Source organism: Ambystoma mexicanum, chromosome 7q, assembly GCF_040938575.1.
Source record: "Ambystoma mexicanum isolate Mex_15411 chromosome 7q, UKY_AmexF1_1, whole genome shotgun sequence".
NCBI lineage: Eukaryota > Metazoa > Chordata > Amphibia > Caudata > Ambystomatidae > Ambystoma > Ambystoma mexicanum.
In genome coordinates this window covers 861750760-861775414 of record NC_090941.1, presented here as the reverse complement: position 1 = coordinate 861775414, position 24655 = coordinate 861750760, and the positions used below count along the sequence as shown (strand labels likewise).

General features: G+C 40.7%; 1 protein-coding gene across 6 annotated transcripts in view; it reads left to right on the top strand.

The window, feature by feature from the left end:
- Positions 1–24655, top strand: part of FAT3 (FAT atypical cadherin 3) — a 1069235-nt gene that overhangs the window by 1027480 nt on the left and 17100 nt on the right. For 4 of the 6 annotated variants that reach the window (XM_069639361.1, XM_069639363.1, XM_069639362.1 and 1 more), the window contains one exon: positions 24472–24531. The exons of the other annotated variants lie outside the window; for them this stretch is intronic. In XM_069639361.1, coding sequence (XP_069495462.1) covers positions 24472–24531 — 60 coding nt within the window. The remainder of the gene's footprint in view (positions 1–24471; positions 24532–24655) is intronic. 6 annotated transcript variants of the gene reach the window in all.

Below are 24655 nucleotides of genomic sequence, written 5' to 3'. Positions count from 1 at the left end.
GCTCTTTCCAGTGCCCAATATTCAATTTGTTAAGCACCAGGTGGAGTTGCAGACAGCAGATGAAAACTACCATTTTAGGAGCAATTCTGTCAGTTTGCATAACTTTCCTTAATAGCATTCATATTTATTACATGTTTGGCCTGTGTGGAAGCCATCTTCCTTTGACATATCTTATAGACCGCTGTCAGTCCTCCCTTATTTTAATAATAGCAACTTTTGGAGGTGCATTTGACTCATCTTGCTGAAGCCTGTGCTCCACCTGTGGGCCCCAGGTTTTCAACCTAACTGGGCTGACTGCTTTCGTCATTATGAGGTAGAAACACATTGAGTAGAATTACACTGGGTAATACTAAAACATTTCCTTCATAGTGCTAAGAAATGGCAAAACTGCGTCACTAGTGTCCACAGGCCTATCCAGTGTCTGCAGCATCACAGTGTGCATCAGCAAGGCAGGTGAGGAGGAGTACAAAGCAACAGTGTAGTTGCGATGGCAAGAGGCAGAACTCCTCCAGGGCATGTTGTAATGCTTGTAACCTCTCCAGAGAGCCCTTACTAAACCCACCACTTTAAACAAAGCACTCAGAACTCCAGTTTCTCCTGGAGATTCCAGAGCAAGTCACATTCTCCATCTGGCAGGACGGGGTGGCCCCTTGCTCTTCTCCCCTTAACTCCGGTAGCGGGGCTTGCTTGGAAGTAGAGCGAGTTTAGGCTGATTTCTAGATCCAGGATTTTCCGGACACCTCTCTTTCCTCCCTCTACAAATTAATTTTGTCAGGATCATCACAGCTATCCCAAGTGGGAGGCCCCATTTTGTTAAGCGAATCTCCCTTGCCCCAGATCGCATGTGCTAGTTTTATAGCTTGCTTAAAGCAAGTGAAACAATTTTAAGTGTATTACCCCTGATCATAACCATCGAAAGTGGGACTTTTAAACTTTCAAAGACAATAATAATTGCCAAATATATTTTTTAAGAACACAGCTACGTGAACATTGCACAGGGTAAGCAACCCCTTTAGATAAAAATACATCAATTAGACTCCATTCTTTTTTAGTGTTCAGGTAAAAGAAGGGCATAGTAGGAGCAGCCAGGCTGCCATAGAAGGCGCGCTGCTATTGTACTTGAATACCATCAGAATTATTCACAGTTAATCCCGACCTTTACATGCCTACGAGGATTAGTACGAAAGATGATATCACAATCAAGGTAATTTAGCTGAGCAGTCAAGGCTTAGGGCATCATTCTGAGGTCCCTTAGCAGGAACCGTAAAGGACGTGTGGTCTGCTATTCGCGGGCCCGTTATTAGCGCCTTCCCCATTCCCATTGAGCCTTATGGGGGCTCAAATGGGAATGGGGAATGGTTTAGTGAATGGGGACTTACCGGGTCCTCCAGGGTCGGAATGACCCGGTAAGTCCCCATTCAACCAGACCGGTGCCGGACCCGGTATTGGAGGCAGCCATGCCGCAAATAGCGCCATGGCTACCTCCAATCTCGGAATGAGGCCCTTAGTCTCAGTAAATGTGCAAGAGTGGTGTAGGGCTAGAATGAATCCACACAGAGTGGCACCAATATTTCAGGTTAGACAGTAAGTATATGAAAATACAGCTATTTATTCAGCCTTTAGATAGACACTAAGCATATTAAAACCGCAGGTAAGTATTGTCACACAAACCCATATAAAACATATATGTACATTCACCATTATGAGAATTGAATTGTATATGAATAAATTACCAGTGCAATACAGGTGAGTAGTCAGATGCAAGGAAACATAGGAAGAACCAACACAAGGGAAGCTTCCTTCAGTCTTTAAAAGTTAAACCATAAGAGGGTATAGGGACTTGTGTCCAAAAGTCACAAGTTCCAAAGTGTACCATGTACAGGTAAGGTTATTCAGAAATGAGGCAATGGGCTGTGGTGGTGCTTTTGGCAAGTTTTCAAAGTTACATAAGTATTTAGTAAATTCAGGTAAGTACTCAACTCGATCCAATTCACTAGATTAGCCCTAGGAAAGGATCCTTAACCCAGGCCCACCACCAGAGGTTAGGTCAGAGTGAGATAGGGTCAGGCTTTACACCCAATGCAACCCTATGGAGGACAGTGGGATACAGATACAGGTATGTTAACCTAACCCCCTGACTCCGATTTTTCCACAGACCAGTGTAGGTTGGGGACACAATCTTCTGAGCTTAGTCTGGTCGAGGAAGACCCAGATGTCGCAGGTGGAAAGGTCACATTAAGAGCAGCATTTAGTCTCCACCAGTCACTGTGCACAGAAATCATTTTCAGACAGCTGTCAGTTGAAGACCCAAAACAATGAAAGAGAGACTTCTGTAGTGTGGACCACCACAGAATACATCACAGGATTGAAGAAACAGTTTCACAACGAAGATCACCAGGGTCAGGTGGCAACAGGCGATCATCCAGCCATGAACAGAGAAGTTGCCCCAGCACAGTTGCCCTTGTAGTGAGACAGATATAAGTGCAGGAGCAGGTGCTCTGTGGCATAGGCTGAAGATCTGCAAAGATTCAAGGCTCTACTCAGAATGACCGCTGCAGTGTGGAAGCCCAGGAGAGAGCTGGCCAGTCCATCAGTTTGTCTAGGGACACGGCCAAAGGCTCAGAATGCACAGCTCCTGAAGCAGACTGTTTCTTCCCACTGATTTCAGGGTCAAAACACTTATGAGTGCCTTCTTGAGATCGGGCAGAAGAGCAGGGCTTCACTCTGACAGTCGCTGTAGTTGATGCTGGTCAGCTGCAGTAGTTATACATGGGTCGTCAGTGCTGCTCATCTTTGTAGAAGTATTAGCTCCAACAGTAATATGAAGAACAGTTGCAGGAGTCCGCCTTTTATCCAAGATTTAGGCTGTGAGCAACCCAAGCCTGCCAATAGTCAAACAGCCAGTTGTTGTCCAATCCTAGACAACCTACCTACCTGCACCCATATCCATGGTTTCTCGTCTGGATCAGTGGTAACAGACAGGGCTGTCCTACTCCTGGTACATCATAGCACCTGGGAGAGAAAAAGGATTTCCCAGAAAACACTTGCTCCAGTGTAGTGCACAACTTTTCTTTGGGATAAAGGATTCTTATCCCATATCTGAACCAATGCTGGCATGGTCGGTGGGGTTCCACACGACTAACACTGAATCCCCAAAAATCCTCCATATTTATTTCCTGTTGGCCCATTAAACTGGGGACCTGTTCCTCCGAACACTCCAAATGGCACACTTCCCCATGGAAGTCTACCCCTGCCCCTCAGAAACCCTCTCATCAGCCTCGAAACAAGGATATATCCACCCATTGGCCCCTGTGTCATACCCAGTTCACTGTGACCCTGTTGTCCAAATTGCCCCTGCTGTCCCTCCATAAGATTTGTTATTACTGCCCCTTCTAGACAAATCTTTGCCAATTTCTTTTGAACAAGCCTACCCTCTGTTTTTTGTGCCTGCTTTACATTCTCCCTCTCTTTTTCTTGTCTTCTCTTGCAAAAATACACTATGTGTACCTGAATTTCCTTGGCCTCCATCAATACCACTTTATCTAAATCGTGTTGGACTTCTTTAGGAAGTCCCTTCTTATGTGGTAGTAAATCTCCACATTCTTGCCCCATGCTTCTGCCATTTCTGCCGTCCACATCTCCTGAATTAACTGGATGTGTGCGGCAGGATCATCTTGCAATTTCATCATCTTTTCTAAAATATAGTTGATATCAGGTGTATTGGGATACATAATATTCAAGGCCTACCACAACTGTGCCCTAAGATTATTAAAAACTGTTCCATCATGGGTATTTATTACCAACTGAACTCCTGGAAACCCTAATCTCTTTGAAAGCTCATTTGACCGTTCACCCATTAGGGCCGTGAATACGCTCTTCATGTCTCCTATGGCTAACATGACACCGGCAGTGTGCTTCTCCAATGCATAAATCCACTTCCCTGCCCCTGCAGTGAGCAAAGGGAGTGTCTTCATCAAGTTACTCCGGTCCATGTGTGACCACAGGACATAACAGGCCCATCCCAGACCCTTCTGGAGCAATGGAAACTAAGTTACCCTCGTTTTTCCTACAGCTACCCCATCTCTACCCTACCACGTACTACAGCCACAGCCATGCCAGTACCCTGGTGCATCCTATGACTCCGTGGTATGCTTTCTATTGCTGCTACTGGAGCTCCTTGCTCGACTTGCCATTCCTCTCCTTCTTCATCATCTACTTAGGCTACTACATCCCCTGACCCTTCTACAGACACAGAAGCATAATTAGCACTACCTTAGGGTGCCGTCTCCCATCCTCCCTGCTTAGCCCCTGTACCCATGGCAGCATCTCTGTCCTCCATATATACCTCAACCATTCTGTCAACTGAGTTGTCCAATCTAAAAAGATGACCTTTCTTCTCACTTCCTTACATTCTTCATCTCATTGCCGTCCTAGCAGCACTACGTCCTCCTCCGCTAACCTTAGCGCTAACTTCATTTTGTCCCATGCATGCGCATCTGCCACTCTTTGCAGCCTATCCTCTATTCTAGCAGGAAGAGGCCTAACCTCTTCTTTCTCTTACATTTTCAATCCTTCCTCTACTCTTCTGACTACCTTCCCCACTCTTCCTCACTTAATCTATCTGCTAACCTTGCAGTAGGGGTAGTAGTTATCTCCTTCCTGCTCCCTGATTTCAAGCTCACAGTAGACCTAACCATTGAAGGAGTTATCCTTCCACTTTCCTCAAAATCCCAGTTCTTTGAAATCGTAACTGATGGAGGGGTTACATGTGTCCATCTTGCAACCACTAGAGTAGCCACTCAGAGAAATGGTGGTACAATCTCAGGGTCTGTGTACCCCTCTGCAGGCGATAATGGATAGCACCCATATGGGCCCAGTGCAGAAGACGTTTCTGGCCCTCCCTCCACAATTTCAGCATTATTGCCCTTTCTGCTTTTTTCATACATCCTTCATAATTCCAAGATGTTTAACTGCTTCTCCAACTTCTAGCCCTTGTGCTTTGTAGTAAAAAAGGTTTGCAGATTCTCCAATATCCCCGAAGCATAGGATCCCTCAATAGACCAAGAATTTATCATTTTCCCCTTGCTCTCCCACAGCCATTCTCTATGATATTTAAAAAGGTTTGCCTTATAGCTGGGCAACTCATGGCACAAATGATTCAACAGAGTCTCCATACTCATACCCAAGTTATCAAAAAATAGTTTCCCAAAAAAATGGATACCGAGCCGAACCTGCGGCACAATAATGTTCACCCAAGAGCTCCCTTTTTGCCTTACCCAATTCCGTAGTCGAACTTCACACTCATTAACCATACTCGTCTCTACCACAATTACCTCACTTCACTATTTACCCCAATTCTACGTCTCACTCATACACATAAAACAGCATCTTATTAAACAAAAACTCTGCTGGCCAATATCTCTGAGATATCCTCACCGCTTGAGTGTAGGAGGGGCGCAGTGCTTTCCACTACAGCACTGCTGCTCTCGCTTTCTTCATCACTATTATGATTTTCACTACTAACAAACATCTTTCCCTGACTGCAGGAAGTTTCCCTTCACTACTTCAACTGACTAAGACAATCGAAGTGAGGGACTTTGCATGACAAATACAAAAAATGTCAGGGCCTTCTTCAGAAAGGTATCCAGGGTTGGACTTACCCTAAGATACCACCCCACCTTCAGGTGAGGACTCCAGCCAACCAGACAAGCAAACTAAATCATATCAGGACAAGCTTCACACTGGGCATTCAGGGTAAGGTACCCCCTCACACCTCTAAAATAAGAAACTAGGTAAAAAATATATTACAAAGGACTTAAAGCACATAACAGTTCAACCACTCTATCAAAAACATCCACTCTTCCAATCCCCGCCACCTCAGCTGATTTGACACCCACAGTCCAAGTCTACCCTTATCAAAAACCCTTAAATCAAAGAACCAACCCCTTTTTAACCCCTATTTTCCCCTTGCTTTACACCCCAAATGTGCACTCACATGAACCCAAGGTGCTCCAATGTGGTGCTTCTTCAAGTCGTCCTACACAGTTAGGCCATGCCACAACATCTCTGGGGAGTAGACAGTCCTTAGGGCATCCACAGACCTTTTTTTCACCGTACAGGGAAGATGTGTCCCCATCATGAGGTGCCGAAACTGAGCAGTGTGGACAGAAGACCCCCAATGTCTCAGAATGCCTAGGCTCCTACCTTGGCTATCGAAATGTGCTGATGGCCTACAATCACCTTAACCCAAACAGGCCCAACACATAAGAACTGAGTACACAGTGGTTCATAAAGCAAGTTTATTGTACAATGTTGCTGGGAGCAGTTAGATGGGGTTGCAGGACCAAACTAACCCAAGCCTCAACAATACCACATCAGTTCACATCTTTTATACATGTGTGCAACAGCTAAAACACTCCCATAATACTTTATTGCAATCCACCCACAAACATGATTGGATACATCCCTCTTCAAAGAAATCCCATCTTTTCTCGATTCCTACGTTTTCTTTGGCCAGGTCTATGTCAATAATTATCTTCAGATTATATGCATAACACACCCCCTTCTTATGATTCGTCTGTAGTAGGTCATTAGGACACCACATAGTTAAACTTGGCATTGAAAACATAATTGATTACTAGTAATAACTGGCCTGAGCCATTTAAACCCTAATTCTTGATTTGCACATAGCTTGCATGAACATTTCCCGGAATATGATGAGGCTGGGTGAATGATTTTTCTTTGTTCGTGATGTTATCTCATTTCCCAGGTCACTGTTCCATTGAAACCTTCCAATATACAAAGCTCCCACTTTATTGCACAACTAAAACTTCTAAATAGCTTTAGGGATTAGTTTACCCTGTGTTTTACTACTGACTAAAATAAATAACAAAACTCCTTTGATCACACTCTCAAATAGCTGAAGATTATATTTATCTGCAAGACTTATCAGACCATAAAAACTCAAGGCTATTTCTGCACCTGCTGACCGCAAAGGATGAAGTTACTCATTCACCTGTTTTCTGCCATCTGATAACATGCTTTAGTAGTCAAAGTGTTTTTTGAAAGAGAGCCCTAACCACTGTGTTCTGATTCATTGGTGAAAGGTCACTTATGGTGAGATTCATGAATTCTTAATGTATTTATATTAATGTGCTTCAATGTTATTACATTTTGGTGGATTTTATACATTATCTTTCTGCAAGTGTGAAAACTAATATGTATCATTTCTAAACAAAAAGTAACAAATCCCATCCACAATTAACTACATGTGATACATACAAAATTGCAACATTGCGCTCAGTTCACCGCACCCCCAGTCATCAATATGGCACACGCAACATGAACCCCTCGTAATGATGGGGACCGTTCCCTAACGCCCCAACAAGTGTATGAGTAAAATATCACAAAAACAGTAAAAAATCACAAATCTGCCACTAGTAGCTTGTCTTAATCATATTGTAAAAGAAACAAAAAAGCCAGTATATACAGAGATATATAAAGATACAAAGTATCCTATCTGCACTTCACTTTACAGTAATGTGTGCAATTGTAAACATACAAGTATTCATGAAGAAAGTCATAGGGCATCATTATGAGTTTGCCAATAACCTGCCTGTACTACCAGCCGGTTGCCAGTAAACGCACCTTACAGTTACCAATGCCTGATATCCCTGGGTTACCGGGATATTACAGGTGCTGGCAACACAATGGCAATGGCATGGCAACAGCGGTAAGTTCCCATTCCATGGAGTTGTGTAGGACTACATGGGATAGGAACTACTGAATCACTGACACTGTTGTTAACAGTGCCGGTGATTCAGTAATTTCTCTTCCAGTAGGTGCCCGAACTCCCCAACTCGGAGTGTGCCGGTCCTGTAAAAATGCTGAAGCCGGTAATACCAGCATTTGTTCCCGGATATTTACCATACCAGCTCACCTGTAATGAGGCTCAAAGTCTCTCAATACTGTCAGTCGTAGGGGCTAATCAGTTTCTCCATCAAAATTAGCAAAACGGACAAGGGAAGTAAAGCAGAAGCTTTATTGACCCTCAAAACGTCAGGAAAGGATTGAACACAAGCAACAAAAAAAAAACGGGGTCCCATAAAAATCTATGGAGGGAAAGGTGCAAAAAGAAAATCTTCTTAACAAATATATACATATGGGAGGACAAATTAGCATAAATAATATACAATTCAACTGGAAGTCACGCCAGCGAACATGAAATCCCAGCACGTTAATGCCATCTGTTTTTAGTAGGTTGGGGGTTTATATAGTCAAATGGGGCACATTTACATGATTGACAATAGAAAATACATTCTGTTATGAATCGTCTGCCACACAGCGGTAATCTGCATGGAATTTCACTGCTAATATGGAAATGCTGAATACCTATAAGAATTGTAATGATGACAAACTACTGTCCACTTTTTTCAATAGATGGCACTACTGATCATTCACTAAACAAATGTGCAGAGTGTGCAGAGGCCACAAGTGCTTTTTTTTGCATATCCTGGATTTTATCTTATACCATTTTGAATTGTTGGATTGCACTTGTGGAGTCATTTTCCAATTAGAAATGTTTAAATACAAGTCATAGAATGTAATGGGCTTGAATGCCAGGACTGGCTGAATGGCTAACACATGATATGGACAACTTACTTGATGACACCATTCAGAAGAGTCTGTGACCTAGTCATCAGCATGTAGTCATTCTTTTTCACGGCGTGCAGCAGCATGTTATGCATGATGAGATTGCTTCTGCAGTTCAACCGAACAAGAACAACTGTTTGTTACCCATTGAACAATGAGTCATCAGGCATAGGGAATCGGCCATTTTAAACAAATCAATTGCCATTAGTATTCAGCTTTAGTTTTCTTGAATGTCGGTACATTATGAGCAGCTAACTCAGAGCTATGTTGGGGTTCGACTTAGCAATGAAGAAGTGCAGATAGCACCCGCTCAAAACAACCAGTTTCATAATGTTAAGAATTGCAGTCTGGATGAGACCCTCATCCAGGGGTCCAGAAACTCGCACTTTAGTGGGACACTGTCCTTTTGTACTTTGGCTTTCCGATTGCAGACTGAGCCCCCTCTATATAAGTGGTCGGGGACTCCATCCGAGTGTGGATTGGCTTGTCACCCGGAAGCATCTCCTTCCATATGAGCAAAGGACCTTCCCATCCAATCATCCCTGACTTTGTCCTGGTCTAGAACTATGATTGTAAACTGCAGTCTTGACTTTTTAGAATCGGTTCATCTATAGAAGCATCCTGTCCATTTGCCTACTAATGCAGCAGTTTAATACTGGGACACTCGGATTATCATGGGGCCCACGGTTTCTGTTTAAAATAATTGTATTGACCTGAATGTAGGATTCTAGACATCTCCCTTACTATAATTGTCAAGTGGTCTTCATTGGGTTGGTTATTGACTGCTCGTGTTATCACTTCTGGGGAGTAGCACTGTGTTTGGCACTGCTGTGTAAATGCGATCAAGGGTGACTTTCGGGAGCCATTTTGCATGGTTGTCCATGACTATCAGAGACTGATTTGGATATGGGGCTGGCCATGCACCGAGCATTTGGAAACTCCCAGTGTATCTGGGGGCTGGGAAAAGTCATTACATTAGGAGACCACACAAATGCACCTCTGCAGTGGTTAAGCACTATACCCATTCACGCATCTCTTAGACCCTGCCACCCAACCTTCAGTATTAGAATGAATGCCAGGACACAACATTCTGCAAGGAATCTGTTTACTACTAACAGCAAGATGGCCAAAAAATAGATGGGCTGCATGCAGGTGCATCGTTACCCAGTGATAATAGCGAATGTACTGCCCACCACAGTAAAAAGGGAGAAAAAAACGTGTCTACAACAATAAATACCAGCCTCAGCTATGCCAACATGCAACTAGAAATGTCCGAAGGTCAGTCAGCATGACCTCTTATTGTAATAGGCAGATGGTTGAATTTGCTGGATCTGCCCTTTTTCGAGGGAGACCGATGTTTGCCTTTGGCCTCTTGTGTGTGGTATCATCAATGGATATGACCAGCCGAGGAAAGCTGTTATAAAACTTCTCCCTCTTCAGCAAGGTGAGGATGTTCACTGTTCTGTGGTTGTAATTTGCCAAAGGCACGTGGATATGGACATGTCGTGTTGAAGGTCCTACTCCACCACTTGTCAGTAAACAACAACCGTTGCGAGCAAAGCTTTGCCTAGAAAACTAGTCGTATTGTGTGTGTCGGAAGCATGTAAGAAACCTCATTTGTTTGTGACGATATGATTCAGAAGCTGCCTCGGCTGACACCATTGTAATTTGATGCAGCAAGATTTGCAGTGGTGCAAATCTGTGCTCCTCTCCTGGTGACAATGTTGTGTTGTCACCCAGTGTATCTCCTGGCAACTGATGGAATCCATCATTAGCAGCATCCGGCCAGGTCTTCTGGGTCGAAAAATATACACATTCTGATTTTCACCTCATTTTCAAACGATGTCAGCATTGCACTGTGTTCGTGTGTCTGTCACATGCACCAGTGCACCAGTGACACATTGTTTTAGCATTGTGGCTATTGTGCTGACAAGTGTGCACATGACTCGAAACCTGGGGGAAAATGTACCTGCTTATCCGCCATACAATGAACCTATGAGGCTTTGTTTGTTTTGAGTCAGAAATATTGGTACAGGTTGTTAGAAACCTGCCAGAAAACAAACAGTTTCAATTAATTTTCACGTGGGGAATTTAGGAGTACATTGATAAAATAGTTCAACAATAACCTAAGGGTAGACATGGGTTGTGGTGGGTGCAGTTGGACAAAATGATTGATGAAGCCCTTGTAGCTTGTTTTGTTTAGAGGTACACAGCTTCAAAAACAGTCATTCAGGTGATCTGGGAAGAGACATGTTTATTATTATTATTATTATTATTATTATTATTATTATTATTATTATTATTATTATTGTGAATGTGGTACCTACCTGTATTTATACTTGTGCACCCATCAGATGTGATAATCAGAACAACGCTTCACAGCTAGCTAACACAAATCACCAAGTGTGTCTCAGTACAAAGCCTGGTTTTCAATAACCCATGCCATTGTGCTATACCGCAGTGCTCTACTCAGTGAGTAGCGAAAGGGTTTGTTCATTGAAGGGGACCTGATTGTAGTGTGCATCTCTGCACAGCTGGGCCCCTAATGAGTAAGCAAGAGATGCTATTCAAAACTGCATCCCATCCCCTGGTATCTTGATCATGACAGCACAGCTTTCACAAGCCATACAATTACCCCTGTCTTGCACAATTGCATAAAAGAGGGAATTGTTCAAGAACACATTATGAATCAGCCCCAGCTTCTGTACTTTTACAAATTTATTTACACAACTGCAATCAATGATTTCAATTGTGAAATCTTTGTGCACCAGCACAAGCAACATTGTGGTAAAGTGTGCAATGTTCCTTCTTCATGGCCGTAGCCTGAAGAGTTCCTCCAAATGTGTTAGATATGTAACTTGGATCAGGAGGGAATTTGACTTTGTAGAGGTCTAGTTGTCAACAGTTAACTCGAAGCCTCCGGTTATAGCTCTAAATTGCTCTGTTGTATTTTCATGTCACAGTTCATAGGTTGTAGATTCAGCTTAACTCATAGACAGGACATGCAGACCTGACACGCCTCCGCAACCAGATTCCGGGCATCAACTGACTCTCACGGAGCAGTCACCCAGGCAACGCTGTCAGCATTCCACCGAGATGGAGGCAGACCTAGCATGTATTACAGCTGCACTCATTCACAGGATGCAACAGAATTGTTTTGAGATAACAGATATATAAGGAGCCAATGAATGTCCTCTAAGGCATGGGAGTGTAATCAATTCTTGTCGCCAGTCACCCGTGTCTTTCTGAGCTGAGAATCCTCAGGCAGAAGCTAATAAAATGGACCGGAACGGGTAACCACTATTGTACTGCTCCAATTTGTTTTGCTTTTACACCATATCATTGCAATATTTCTTTGCAGAAAAGATAAATTGCCTTGGCAAATCTCATAGGCGCAGAGTAGCAGTGATTTCCTGGCAGTTAAAGTCTGTTGTGACAGCCACTTGGGAGCCACTCGCATAACAATGGGCCATCAGGTATCTAATGGCAGTCAGATTAACAGACTGATGAATACATTCGAGCATTGATTTCAGATAATACACTGGAGGCACTTGTCAGATCCCGTTATGGCTCGCGTCCCTGACACGTTCAAGCAGGTCTCGTCTTTTTTCTGCTGAGATAATGTGCTTTTCAACTTTTTATGCAAAGGATATCGATGAAAAGAGTAGTCAACAGTGCAAAGATTGATTTAAACTGTTCAGAATGAATCAGCCGCAGGGAGGGCCAGGATGCCGGCCGCATGGTACTTGGCAATAATGAGGCCGATTGCACCACCCACAATTAAAGGCAGCCCTTTATTACATTCTGGTTTAAGAGACCAAAGTAAAATCATTCACAGTTCTCTACAATATATATCGCATTCTCAGACTACTTACTACGAGATTCAGTGTGTGTGTACATGCATGCGTCTGTGTGTGTGTTTGTGTATGGTACTCAAGTTAGCATCCTTCAGTAACATAGAAGAGTATCCACAGTATTAGTGATCTACCTCATGGAAGTCTGTGGTGGTAAAGATGGCCCACAGTCCTTGTAATCTACTCTGCTCTCATTCTTGTGTTTTGGTTAGCAGTTTATACAGTTGCACCTGTTTTGATCCGCAGTTGTCACAGCTCAATTATTGTTTTGTTAGTCTGGCTCTAAATAGTTGTATGTTTCATAGATGTACATTATTTTCCCACAGCAAAATATGTACTTTTTGCTGAAGGGTTTGTCAATAATGTTTATAAGGTGCTGCTGTGTTTACGTCAGAAGACTGGGCCTGGTTCTGTAAGAGTATCAGACCTCAGGATTATTCGAAGAATTAAGATTGATCAACGGTGTACCCAGAATGGCAGGAATCGTTTATTGGTGGGACAAAGCAATCTGACATCCTTCTTGTCCGTTTACAATGACCTATCGAGAGTTTCATCTGACCTGAAGTTTGTAGTTGACTTTGCTGCCCCACAGTATTGTTGACTCTGCTTATCATTGACTTCTTTGATTTTCTGTATGGTGTGTTTGTCTTGTTTTATGTTGCACTCAGAGTCCTATGGGCATGTAGCGCATTACAAAACGTTAAATAAATAATTATATTCAAATTGTTCCTAGAAACGAACATACATGAGCCATATGTAAAAGAATATTATGTAAGAAGACACTCTATCATCGTAATATCAAATAATTTAAAATATCTGTCTGCACATTATAGTTTCCACAATGGCAACTCTGAACACACATGATTCCCAATGTGCCCAGAGAAATACCTTACCGTTACGTATTTATATTGTCATTGTTAAATGCTCCTAGACCTTAGTGTGGTAATATGTTAAATGGTAGGATGCGCATTTATGAGTTTTATTTTATGTACATTTGAGTCAGGCAGTGTCACACAGGTCTGTGGTCTAGTTATTTTCCTCTTTCTACCGGATTCAATTTTGGTTTGTGTGCATGTTTTTTTCAATGCAAAGCGTTTAAATTAGCGTAACCCCTTCCACTCAGGTTTAACCACTTTACTGCAATATAAAGAAGCAGCGAAGGAGCTCCTTGTAAGTAGAGTAGATGCTGCTAGGATCTTGATGTCGACATCACCCATAATATAAAGGACCTGCATAGGATGTGGATGTCCACTTGGTCACAGTAGGCGATTAAACAAAACTAAGTTGCCTCTGTCTAGTACACCACATGTTGATATTGCATTGATCGCATAGAATTATGTTACCACATCCATAGGAGGTGCCTGGTGACTGCTATAGAATTGCCTCCTATCTTGATATATTGATGAAGTTATTAACTGAGATTTACTTGTTCCCTAGGGACAATGGTTTTCCACCTGTTTAAAGTCCTGAACAGAGTGGAATTACAAGATATCATACCACGCCATATTGGTCGGTGGGCATGGGATATATGGTTCCATTTACCCCCCATTCCTGCCTATTGTTCACAGCTTTCCACTGGGCTAGCTGTTAGAATGTCCTTTGGCAAGCAGAGGGCGGCTCTGAGGCACCCTCCCCACTGACAGGAGGGATCAGTTCAGGTGCAATGATTCATGCTTCCCTTTACCACCATCTCCCTTAAAATGTGACCAAAGTTGGTATGTTTATAACCAAATTAATATGATGCCCTTGATGGCCTTTCATGATGGATGGTGCCCGAGGCAACTGTTCCTAATAGCCTACCACCAACCATGGGAGGTATCCCCTTGAACCATCTCCTATGTTATGGGTGTAGTATGTGTTCCCCAGTGAATCCCCCACCCCCACACACATTTAGATCTGGATTGATGCAAATGTAAGTGCTATGCACCGTTGGTTGACCAGTTCTGAAAATATCCTATTCGGAATATGGAACAAGTGGAGGGGAAGGCACTTTACGTGGGACACATTCCATGATAATACAGCTCCCCACGCCTGTCATCTCCTGGATTTGTCAGGCAGAGGCTCATGCCAACAGCCAGACTTTTTCCTAAGGCAGGCAACTCTACCCAATCCTGGCAGATTTAGTTTTCTTTTTTTTTTGGCCCGATGGGGGATGAGCTTGGAGCAACAAAAAAAAGACAAAAAATATGCGCCGCCATTAAAATAGAAAAGGGACTAGGTCCCTTTTCAGATGATGGCAGCCATGGAAAACATGTTCCAAAGTTGCTGCCGTCATCTGAAAAGAGACCTAGTTCCTTTTCTATTTGAATGGTGATGGCTAGACGGGAGGAGCATCAGGGACCGGAACGGAAGGCTATGGTCCCACAGGTAAATTGGAGTGGGGGTAAGGGGAATTGTGTTTTTCCAACGTGTGGAGGCAACAGGGAGAGCATCCCTCCTGCCTCCATATGTTACAAAAAAAAGGAAAAAAGTGCCATGCGGGGAACGGCATTGGGTGGCTGGGACAGTGGGCAGGGATTGTGTTTTCTTGCCCGCTGTTCCAGCCACCTGATTGGCTGAGTGCCCTTCCCTGGGTATGAATACGCTAGTGATCCCAGGTGAATAAGATGAAAGATATGCACGTTTGAGGTAATTGATATCTTTGGTAGATGGGAGACAAGTAACAGTAAACAGCATGTCTTTAAGACGTTGAAGCCTGTAATAGTAACATGCTATTCATTTTGTCTTAAAGTAAATCCTATTTACAACATGATCATCACCACAATGCGCATGAGTTTTCCCCCACCTTTTTTTCAGCCACAGCTGTCATTCATTTGGTTTTTCTTTTGAAGGAGATTTGTGCTTATAATAAAAACATATATGGTCTGGTAGGAGAAAGACCCATCTTATTCTCACATTGAGCAACAGCGAAAGATAAAAGCTGGAAAATGTGCACTTTTTCTATAGTTTATTTCATCCTTAGATTTAAGTCATGGAAGACCACACGCAAAACACTAGAGGTGATGGCTGTAAGGTGTAGAATTAATCTTAACCTCTGGCGTTGCTCTGGTCATTCCTCCAGACCCTCGTTTTTAGCCTGCCAAGTCATTCCAAAAGGGAACAGACCATATGCAAATCAGGCTTAGTCCCACGGCGATAGAGGCAGTCCAGCCCAAACTGCTAGGTCACATCCCTTCTGCACAAGACCACAAGCATCTCCAGACATGTTTCGGCCTTGTTCGGCCTCATCAGTGAGGAGTGGCTTGGGTCTCTAGGCCCAGCAGCCACGGGAACCAAACCACTTAACGTTGTCAGCCTTAACATTATAAGAGGTTTCCATTTCACTAAACCCTTTAGTTTTGTGTGGTAGAGCTGCATGGTGTCAACTTCCTTTTCATGATAAAATGATGTTATTCATAGGTAGTACTTAGGGATAAGCCAATACTAATCTGTATCGAAGGCACTATTGGCCAAGAGCTAATTTAGCTGGGATGGAGCGAAAAAATAAATGAGCCAAGTGAATTAAAGCATAAATGTCCTCAATCCCAGGAGATAATATAATACAGAATATAGGAAGATTAGAAGCACCTTTTATAATGAGATAGGTATATGGCAAAAGTGATTTGATTGCACTTTTCGTATTTTGAATGTTGGCAGAAAAGCTTTTATTCTCTTAGCTTGTAAGCCTTTTTTTAAGTTAACATTTAAATGTGATCATAGAAACGTTAACTTTTTAGACTTAATCATTCTTATGGAAGAGAAGATATTGCATGCAAACATATATTGAAATTGACCAACCATAATGTTGTGCACTACTTTTAATGTGTTCAGCTCTGATCATCAGAGGACATTTTATACCGTTCAACAATTCAAGAAACTTAAGCGACCTAGATGGTCACTAAAGTGAAATTTCACACGTGATCACACATTTGCTCATAAGTGTGAGGGACAGTAAAATCACACCTACTTACTGGGATTATGTACCCCAACAGCAAATCCCTTTGAGTGGAATTGCTAGATCGAATGGGCCTTCCTCTGGGGGTTCGTATCTTATTGGGAAAACACTGAACTTCATGTTCTCATATCATGATGTCAATTCATTCTTTACTCTTGCCCCAGGATACTAAAGCCTTTGTCCTCCCCTGTTCCAGGCAGAGGGGATGATAACAGTGAAATCGCTATGCTCTCACACTTCAGGAAATCTTTTCTATGTGTTTGTCACTTATGGCCGTGCATTCGATTCAAACAATCATATCACTTTTTTAGTTTAACATGACCGCTCTCACTGAAATTGTGTCATCCCAATTCCTGATCTAAATGCAGGTAACCACATATACAAGGAAAAACAAACATCATAATGTTCTTAGATTTCCCTAGGCAGATATGTGAAAAGTAATAGACAGTTGATGAAGTGCAGAATCTTTTCAGGGATTACTCAATCAAGATTGACACTTGTGGGTTCTGCCACTTCTAACTTGTACCATCTGCTGAGATTCTATTTGCATAGTTGCATTGACTTCCTCCACCCAAAATCTAACGATATGAATAATGTGGCAATAAAAATGGATATTCTTGCAGAAATAAACAATACAGCCAGTGCAGTTTGAATTATGGCTGAATAGATCTGTTTTAGGAAGCATGAGTTCCCCTCAACCTAAATAAAAAAATCATTCAGAAGTGGTAATATGAATTAGCTTAATTCACAAATGAAGCCTAAAATCATTTTCCTAGTTAAATGATTTTTCAGCAAATACACATATTTTGTCAACAATCTTAAAACAATGGCATTACTATAATCCGTTTCAAATGAACCACTGCAAAAAAGGGGAAGGCCTGCCACTTGATGAGGACATTGCATTAAATAAAGGCTGCTGGGGGCATGGCCAAGCGCCGATGGAGACGGTAGCTTGATCCGGAGCTCCCATACCGGTGCTCTTTACATATGCTTACTGGTGACCCATATGATCAAATAAGATTAAGAAACCACTTGCCTGCTATTATCATTATTGCGTTCTGGGTTGCAGTTCGAGCGAAATCCGAACAATACATATTTCGGCAGATACTTTCATCTGCACACCTCGGGGGGTGTGGTCTATGACAGGGAGGACGTGTATGAATAGCATCCGACGTGCCTAGTCAGCTGGTCAGCTGACGCACCGTTAAAGACTCCGGATAACGCGAGGAAGCAGGTTTTCATCATAACAAAGGCAATTTCGGATTTAAAGGCACATACTCCCATGTAAAGCTACACAAATATAAAGTATATAAGTAACACTGTGTATGTGTTTATTTATCAAGATATTATATATTTAAATATGAGGAATCATTTTTGGGCTGCATACACATTTATGGAACAAGATTAGAAGAAAATAAGTGTCTTGGCTTGTTTCTCTCTGAGTTTTATAATGACAATTATTTATATTTGAAGGAATATATAACATTTTGTCTCTCACAAGAAATTCTAACGACAACATTGGATAATCTGCACACTCTGGATGTCTAGAATGGAACTGGTGGATGAAGGCTCCTCATAGTAATTGTTTGTGTGCATTTTTACACAGACAAAGGCTGTACAATTGCTAACTAGCTTATCAATAAGCCTATGACTATATACTAGAAAGACACTTTCACTCTAACAAGGATCGCCCTGTGCCACATGCTTTAGGAGGTGTGTTTCATATCATTCATCCTGTTCAAAGCAGGAGCTTTGCATATATCTGGCACTTTGTCTGCGGGCTTCAGCATGACCTTAAAGAAAGCACTTATAAAGGATTTGCGATCATCATCTGCTAGCAATGCTCCCAAAAGGGAAAAAAGTGACTCTCTACGCTGAAAGAAAATATTCATGAACCAGTCATGTAAGCCATTCTAGACAAAATAAAATTACTTAAGCCATTCATGGAAGCCACAACGGCCAAATTGCAATTACTGGACGACAAATGGTCCTCTTTTGAAACAAGGATAAATGAAGTTGAGAGAAGAGTCAGAAACACTGAAGATGTCGCGGGAAGGGTGATGCAGCTTGAGAATTTGGTTACCTCTCTACAGAAACAAGCAGAGAATTTAGAAAACAGAAATAGGAGGAATAATATTCAAATTGTTGGCCTTCCAGAAAACATTGAAAAAGACAATCCTACTAAATTCCTTTACTATATGCTTCCTTTGCTTCTGGATCGTCCCGCATCTATGCAGCTCAACATCCAAAGAGGCCTTTGTGTTGGGCCTAAGACACCATCTAGGAATACTCTAATATTTGCAGTGCTTGACTATACACATGTCCTTCTCATCATGGACAAGGCTAAGGAAAAGAAGCTACTTATTTGCGAAGGCACAAAAATATTTATCTCTCAAGATGTGTCCAATGACACAGCAACAAGAAGAAAGGAGTTGTTAGCGTTTAGACCAGCGTTGAGGCAACTTAACGCCAAATATGGGATCATCCACCCAGGTTTTATCCAAAGCCATAGAAGAGAGGAGATGTACACTACTAGACCAACATCTACTTAAAGTAAATATTCTGCATGACTTATTTTTCTATTAACTTAACCATCTCACTGGGATTTGGTGAAGGACGGACCAGTCTGGATCTGGTTCTCCACCCCTACCACATAGTGATCTTTGACTAACATTGATTGGAGTGGCTGTGTCATCCCCTTTTCCTTGTGTTTCTTTCCCAGTTATGTCTTATATTACCAGTACCTTACTGCTAACTACACATTTGTATATATTGCTATTAACATTATACATGACACTTAACATTGCCATATGGAATGTTAAAGGACTACACAATCCTATCAAACGGCAGAAAATCCTCTCTTACCTTAATAGGACTAAGCCATCAATTTCATGTCTACAAGAATCCCACCTTTTGCATGAAGAAGCTAATACATTTAAACATTTATGGGTAGGCAAAGTGTTCTGGAGTGCAGCAGTTGGGAAAAAGAATGGGGTTATTATTCTCATTAACAAACATCTCCAATGTAAAGTGTTATCCACAGAGTCTGATGATTTAGGGAGATGGATACTACTTAAACTCCTTGTTGACTCGAAAGACTATTCTATTTAAAATTGTTATGGTCCCACTAATCCAGATCCTATATTCTGGATGCAGTTAAGGAACCAGACTCTAAAATCTTACTCTAATAATCTTATTGTATACAGTGTTTGTAACAAAGTTATAGATCCTTTTCTTGATAAAAAGTCCAATGGGCGTTTCATATCTATAAATCCCATGTACAATTTCGTAATTTCATCTCTGAATTAGATCTCATTGATACTTGGCAAATCACTCTTCCGTCGGACCTAGACTGTATTTTTTATTCACCCCCTCACAATTCCTTTTCAAGAATTGAATATATCTTCATATCCAAATCACTGACTAATCGTCTATTAGAGGCCACAATAGAGAACATTACATTGTCCGATCATGCCTCTGCTCACATTAGATTGTCTAGTGCACAGACTGCTCACCATAATAATATATGGAGGTTCAACTCAGCTCTCTTAAAAGATGAACAGTTTGTGAAATGTAGTCATAACAAACACACTAATTTCTTTGGTGAAAACTCCTCAGCAGACACTTCTCTACATAATTATTGGGACTGTTATAAAGCAGTATTAAGCGGTCACATTATATCATATTCCGCAGCCAAGAAAAAGAAACTCAAAAAAGAATCTGAAGACATTCTTAAACTTATAAAATCCCTACAATAACAATATATTTGGACCAACGCAGCTCCTATTCTTCAGAATATTATCAAACTAAGAATACAATATAACAATTTATCGACTTAATACTCCTGTGCTAACCTTTTGAAGTATAAATCCAAGATTTATCAGTTCTCGAACAAAACAGGGTAATCTCTTGCGTCTTATCTCAAACAAAAAAAGACAAAGCAAAGGTCACTGTTATTACAGATCAGAACGGAAAAAGAGTTATGAAAGATAAAGATATTTTGCAAGTTTTCTTGAGTTTCTATCAAAAATTATACTCTTCAGAGGTAGCGCCTAATAATACTGATGCTGTGGATTTCCTTAAACTCATACATCATAATTTGTATATAAATCCTAACTTACAATCTTTAAACTCTCACATATCCTCCAGTGAAATAAATAAAGCCATTAACGATCTCAAGGATGGTAAGGACCCAGGGTCAGATGGTTTTTCAATTGATTACTTTGCCCAGTTCAAAGATATACTAGTCCCTAGATTTAATGAACTCTTTACCTCATTTATTGCACATGAGAGAGCAGTAGGATCCTTTTCCGAAGCAATGCCTATTGTATTCCCTAAACCCAATAAAGATCCCAAACTGGTTCAGAATTATAGGCCCATCTCTTTAATCAATACCGACTGTAAGATTTTTGCCAATCTTCTAGCTAATAGACTCATCCCTTTTCTTCCACACTTAATTAAAAGCAATCAGGTGGGTTATGTCAAAGGCATATCATCTTCGGCCAACATCAGACTCTTTACGAATATTCTTAATGTCATTCATGACTCCCCAAACCCATACACAGCATTAGTCCTTGATGCTGAAAAAGCTTTTTAACAAAGTAGAATGGAACTACATGTTCAAAACTCTCACTTAGCATGGTATTCCTAATTCTTTCATATCCATGATTAAAGTACTTTATTCTAACCCACTAAATCAGTTTTTATAAACAATCATCTATCCCCTTTTTTTCCTCTCTATAGCGGTACTCGCCAAGGTTGCCCCCTTTCACCACTTTTATTTATTCTAGATTTAGAACCCTTCCTCGAAGCAATCCGACAAGATGATAACATATCTGGAATTCAATATAAAGGTATCAAATTTAAAACAGCAGCATATGCAGATGATGTGTTACTCTTTTTGTATATATCTGACAAGTGTCTATATCATTTGAATTGTATTATTACACGATTTTCTCTGGCTTCAGGCTATAAACTTAATACGGATAAATCAAGATTTAACCACTCAATATACATTGCACCAAACATCACATTGCAACGTTTGGTATGAAATGGTGTCCAGCTGGTATCAAATATTTAGGTATCCAAATATGCCCTTAACAAAAGATATGATTAAGCAAAACACAGCCAATATTCTAACCAAAGTGAAGTAGGTTACACATTCTTGGTCCCCCTTTTTCTATCCTGGTGGGGTAGACCCAAAACTATCAAAATTATAATTTCCCCTATTATACTCTATTATTTATATATGCTTCCTATCTATATTCCTACTTCTTTCTTTACATCATTAGACCCTTGTATCCTTACGTTTTTCTGGATGAAAAAGAAACAAAAAATATCACTATGTAAGCTTAAGAATCCCAGAACAGAGGGAAGAGTAAGTTTCCCTAATTATAAAAATTACCAGTCAGCCTTTATTTTAAGACAAGTTCAGTCATGGTTTATCCCTACAATTCCTAATGTGCCTAATTGGTATGCTTTAGAGAAAGCGAAGGTCTCCCCTCATAACCTAATGGACTGTCCTTATATTAAAAATAACAATAAACATTTCAAAAGTACTAGTATTAATGTCTCTATTACATACCTTAGAACATGTTTATTACTGCTAACCCCAAAAAGATCACAGTTGTGGTCAAATATTTCCAATGCAATTGTTTCTGTTAGCCTGCTCCAAACAATGTTTTCTTCCATCACAGAGCGTTTATCACCCCAGTAATGCTAATCAAAGGGGGCATATTCCAAGGTGATAATTGTTGGAGTTGTTTAAGATTCAATTAGTGTGTTCCGTTACAGTTTTATTTCATGGAAGTAAAAGTATCCAAACCGTTTTAAACAAGAATAAATGTTACTTGTTTGATCTTTTTGTGATCATTGCTATTCAGACTATTACCTCCAATTGGAAGGATCTCAGAAGTGTCCATTTTAAATTATGGTGGAATTCAGTTTGCAATATTCATAGAATGGAAAAATGTAATGCTTCATCCCCACAACTACTGTATAAGGATGAATTAAAATGGCAACCTCTTCTCTCCTCGTGTTCATGTTAGTCATGTCTGTCAAGTGTTTGTATTCAGGCTTTTCATCATTAGTACCTTATAAAACTACTAGTTTATACTACTCTGCAGCCAACTGCGTTAGTGCTTACTTCCTTATATTCATTATATAAGGTTTGTGTGTTGTTTAATCACATTATTGATGGGCATCTTGCTCTGATGTTTTTGTAATGTTTATGCTGATTATACTATGATGTTCTAGGTATTGTACTAATCTTGTATTCTTAATAATCTTAATAAAATATTTTAAACAGAAAAAAATAAAGGCTGCTATACAGTAACTACCTCTCAAATTAAAATAATGTATGTTTTTAAAAAGCTGGGTACACCTGATCTCAAAATCACACAAATGTTCATCTGAACTGAAACATTCAAAATCACTTGAAAATTCAAGTTGGTTCTAATAACATTCTAAAGGACCTTGCTCGGAAAGTTTAAATGGGCATTCTACTAGAAGAAAGGTAACTAATGCTGAAATACCAATAAGTTAAAATTGTAAAGCTCTCATGTGGAAGTAAGAATATGTTTTAGTTTTCCAGATGGACATTCATTGATGGCAGGTCTTTCTTGGAATTCTTTTTGCTACTTTCATCTCAACGTAAACCTTGCTTTTATGACTATGTGTACACCATACAGTGAATGGGTTAAATGAGTCACTTGTCTGCAATTACGGATCTCTCTACTACCTGGTGTATGTATGCCAACTATCAACCCCATTACAACCATGGACCACTTAAAATAGCAAATTCCAATATGAAGGGAGTGATTCAGCTCCGAAATAAAAGTTTTAAATTGCCCATTCCATGCTTAGGGATTGTAGGAAGGGTCATTTCTGGTAGCAGAGTGTGTGTATGTATATGTTATCTTCTTAATGATACCATTGTCCCATCTTAAGTGAACTTATTGGAAAGATGGACATGAAGGATTTTACTAACCTTCTACCAGATAGTCATAACTACATAAATGGTTTCTATTCAAAGAGTTCTTGTCGTGTTGGACTTGCCAAAGATGATAGAGATCCAGAATTGCATACCCATAACCTTTTCCGACAATGGCAACCAGTTGAAGCTTGTTTAAGAGCATTGTCGATATTGAACTTAAGTCAACACATAAATTGGCAAACTCCTTGGTGTTTTTCTTAAATAATACTTTCTGCATGAATTGCTATTGATGCTAACATTTAGCCATTCTTTGCATCATGTTTCTGAGGATTTTGACTTCTTTTTGACTCCTTGATCCTTAATTGTATTTGCACTAATGTGCTTATGAATTGCAATCTGCAACTGTATTCATTTTTTTCTGCCTGAGATACACAAAAGACTGAGTTGAGCTTGTTGGAGGGTGTTCATATTGATTTGGCATCCGGTGTGAGCAACCATACACCAGCTCCACCTCAGCCCCCGCTCAGTATGAATACCTGAACACTTACCACAATGTTGATGGACATTGATGCTGGCAATAGAATGACATTTTACTGTTTCTAGGTGAATGTGTGTGGGGCCATTTCTGATTTTCATGAACTCCTCCTACAGTGATTATTCTGGGCTCTCAACATTTCATTGATCAGAAAGTGTTGAGTGTTTTTGTCTTTCAGGCACATGATTGAGGTTTTTCAAGAGCCCATCAACTTGCTGTCTACATACGTTGACTTTATTGTTTTGTTTGTTTTGAATTTGCAACTTTCATATTCATCTTCACATACAGAATGGTCTACATGGAAGCAGTGGCATCGGGCAACCACTTCATTGATAAACCCAAAATATAGATGTGGGTACATCTCCACTAAGTAACTTTCCATGGCATCTGTTGGCATGCTGTGAGGTTAATATACCTGTGTGGGAGTGTGGCAATGGAATATGTGTTCAATATGCCTAACCATGTGTTCAACCTAATGTACACACTAATTGAAGATTTGTGAAGTGATAACATTGTGTGTGTTTTAAGTACTAACTTTAAGATGTTCTTCCTTTCCCACAAGCTTCCATAGTGACTGTCATACACCTTGTCAACAATATGGTTGACAATATAGAAAAAGAAGGTATTTAACTCTTTTCTGTAATATTGTCAATTTCATTTCAGAATTGTACGTGATAAAGCCATTTACAGAATTTTGATCAAGGTGGGCAAGGAACACCTGTGTCAACTAAAATAGCCATGATACC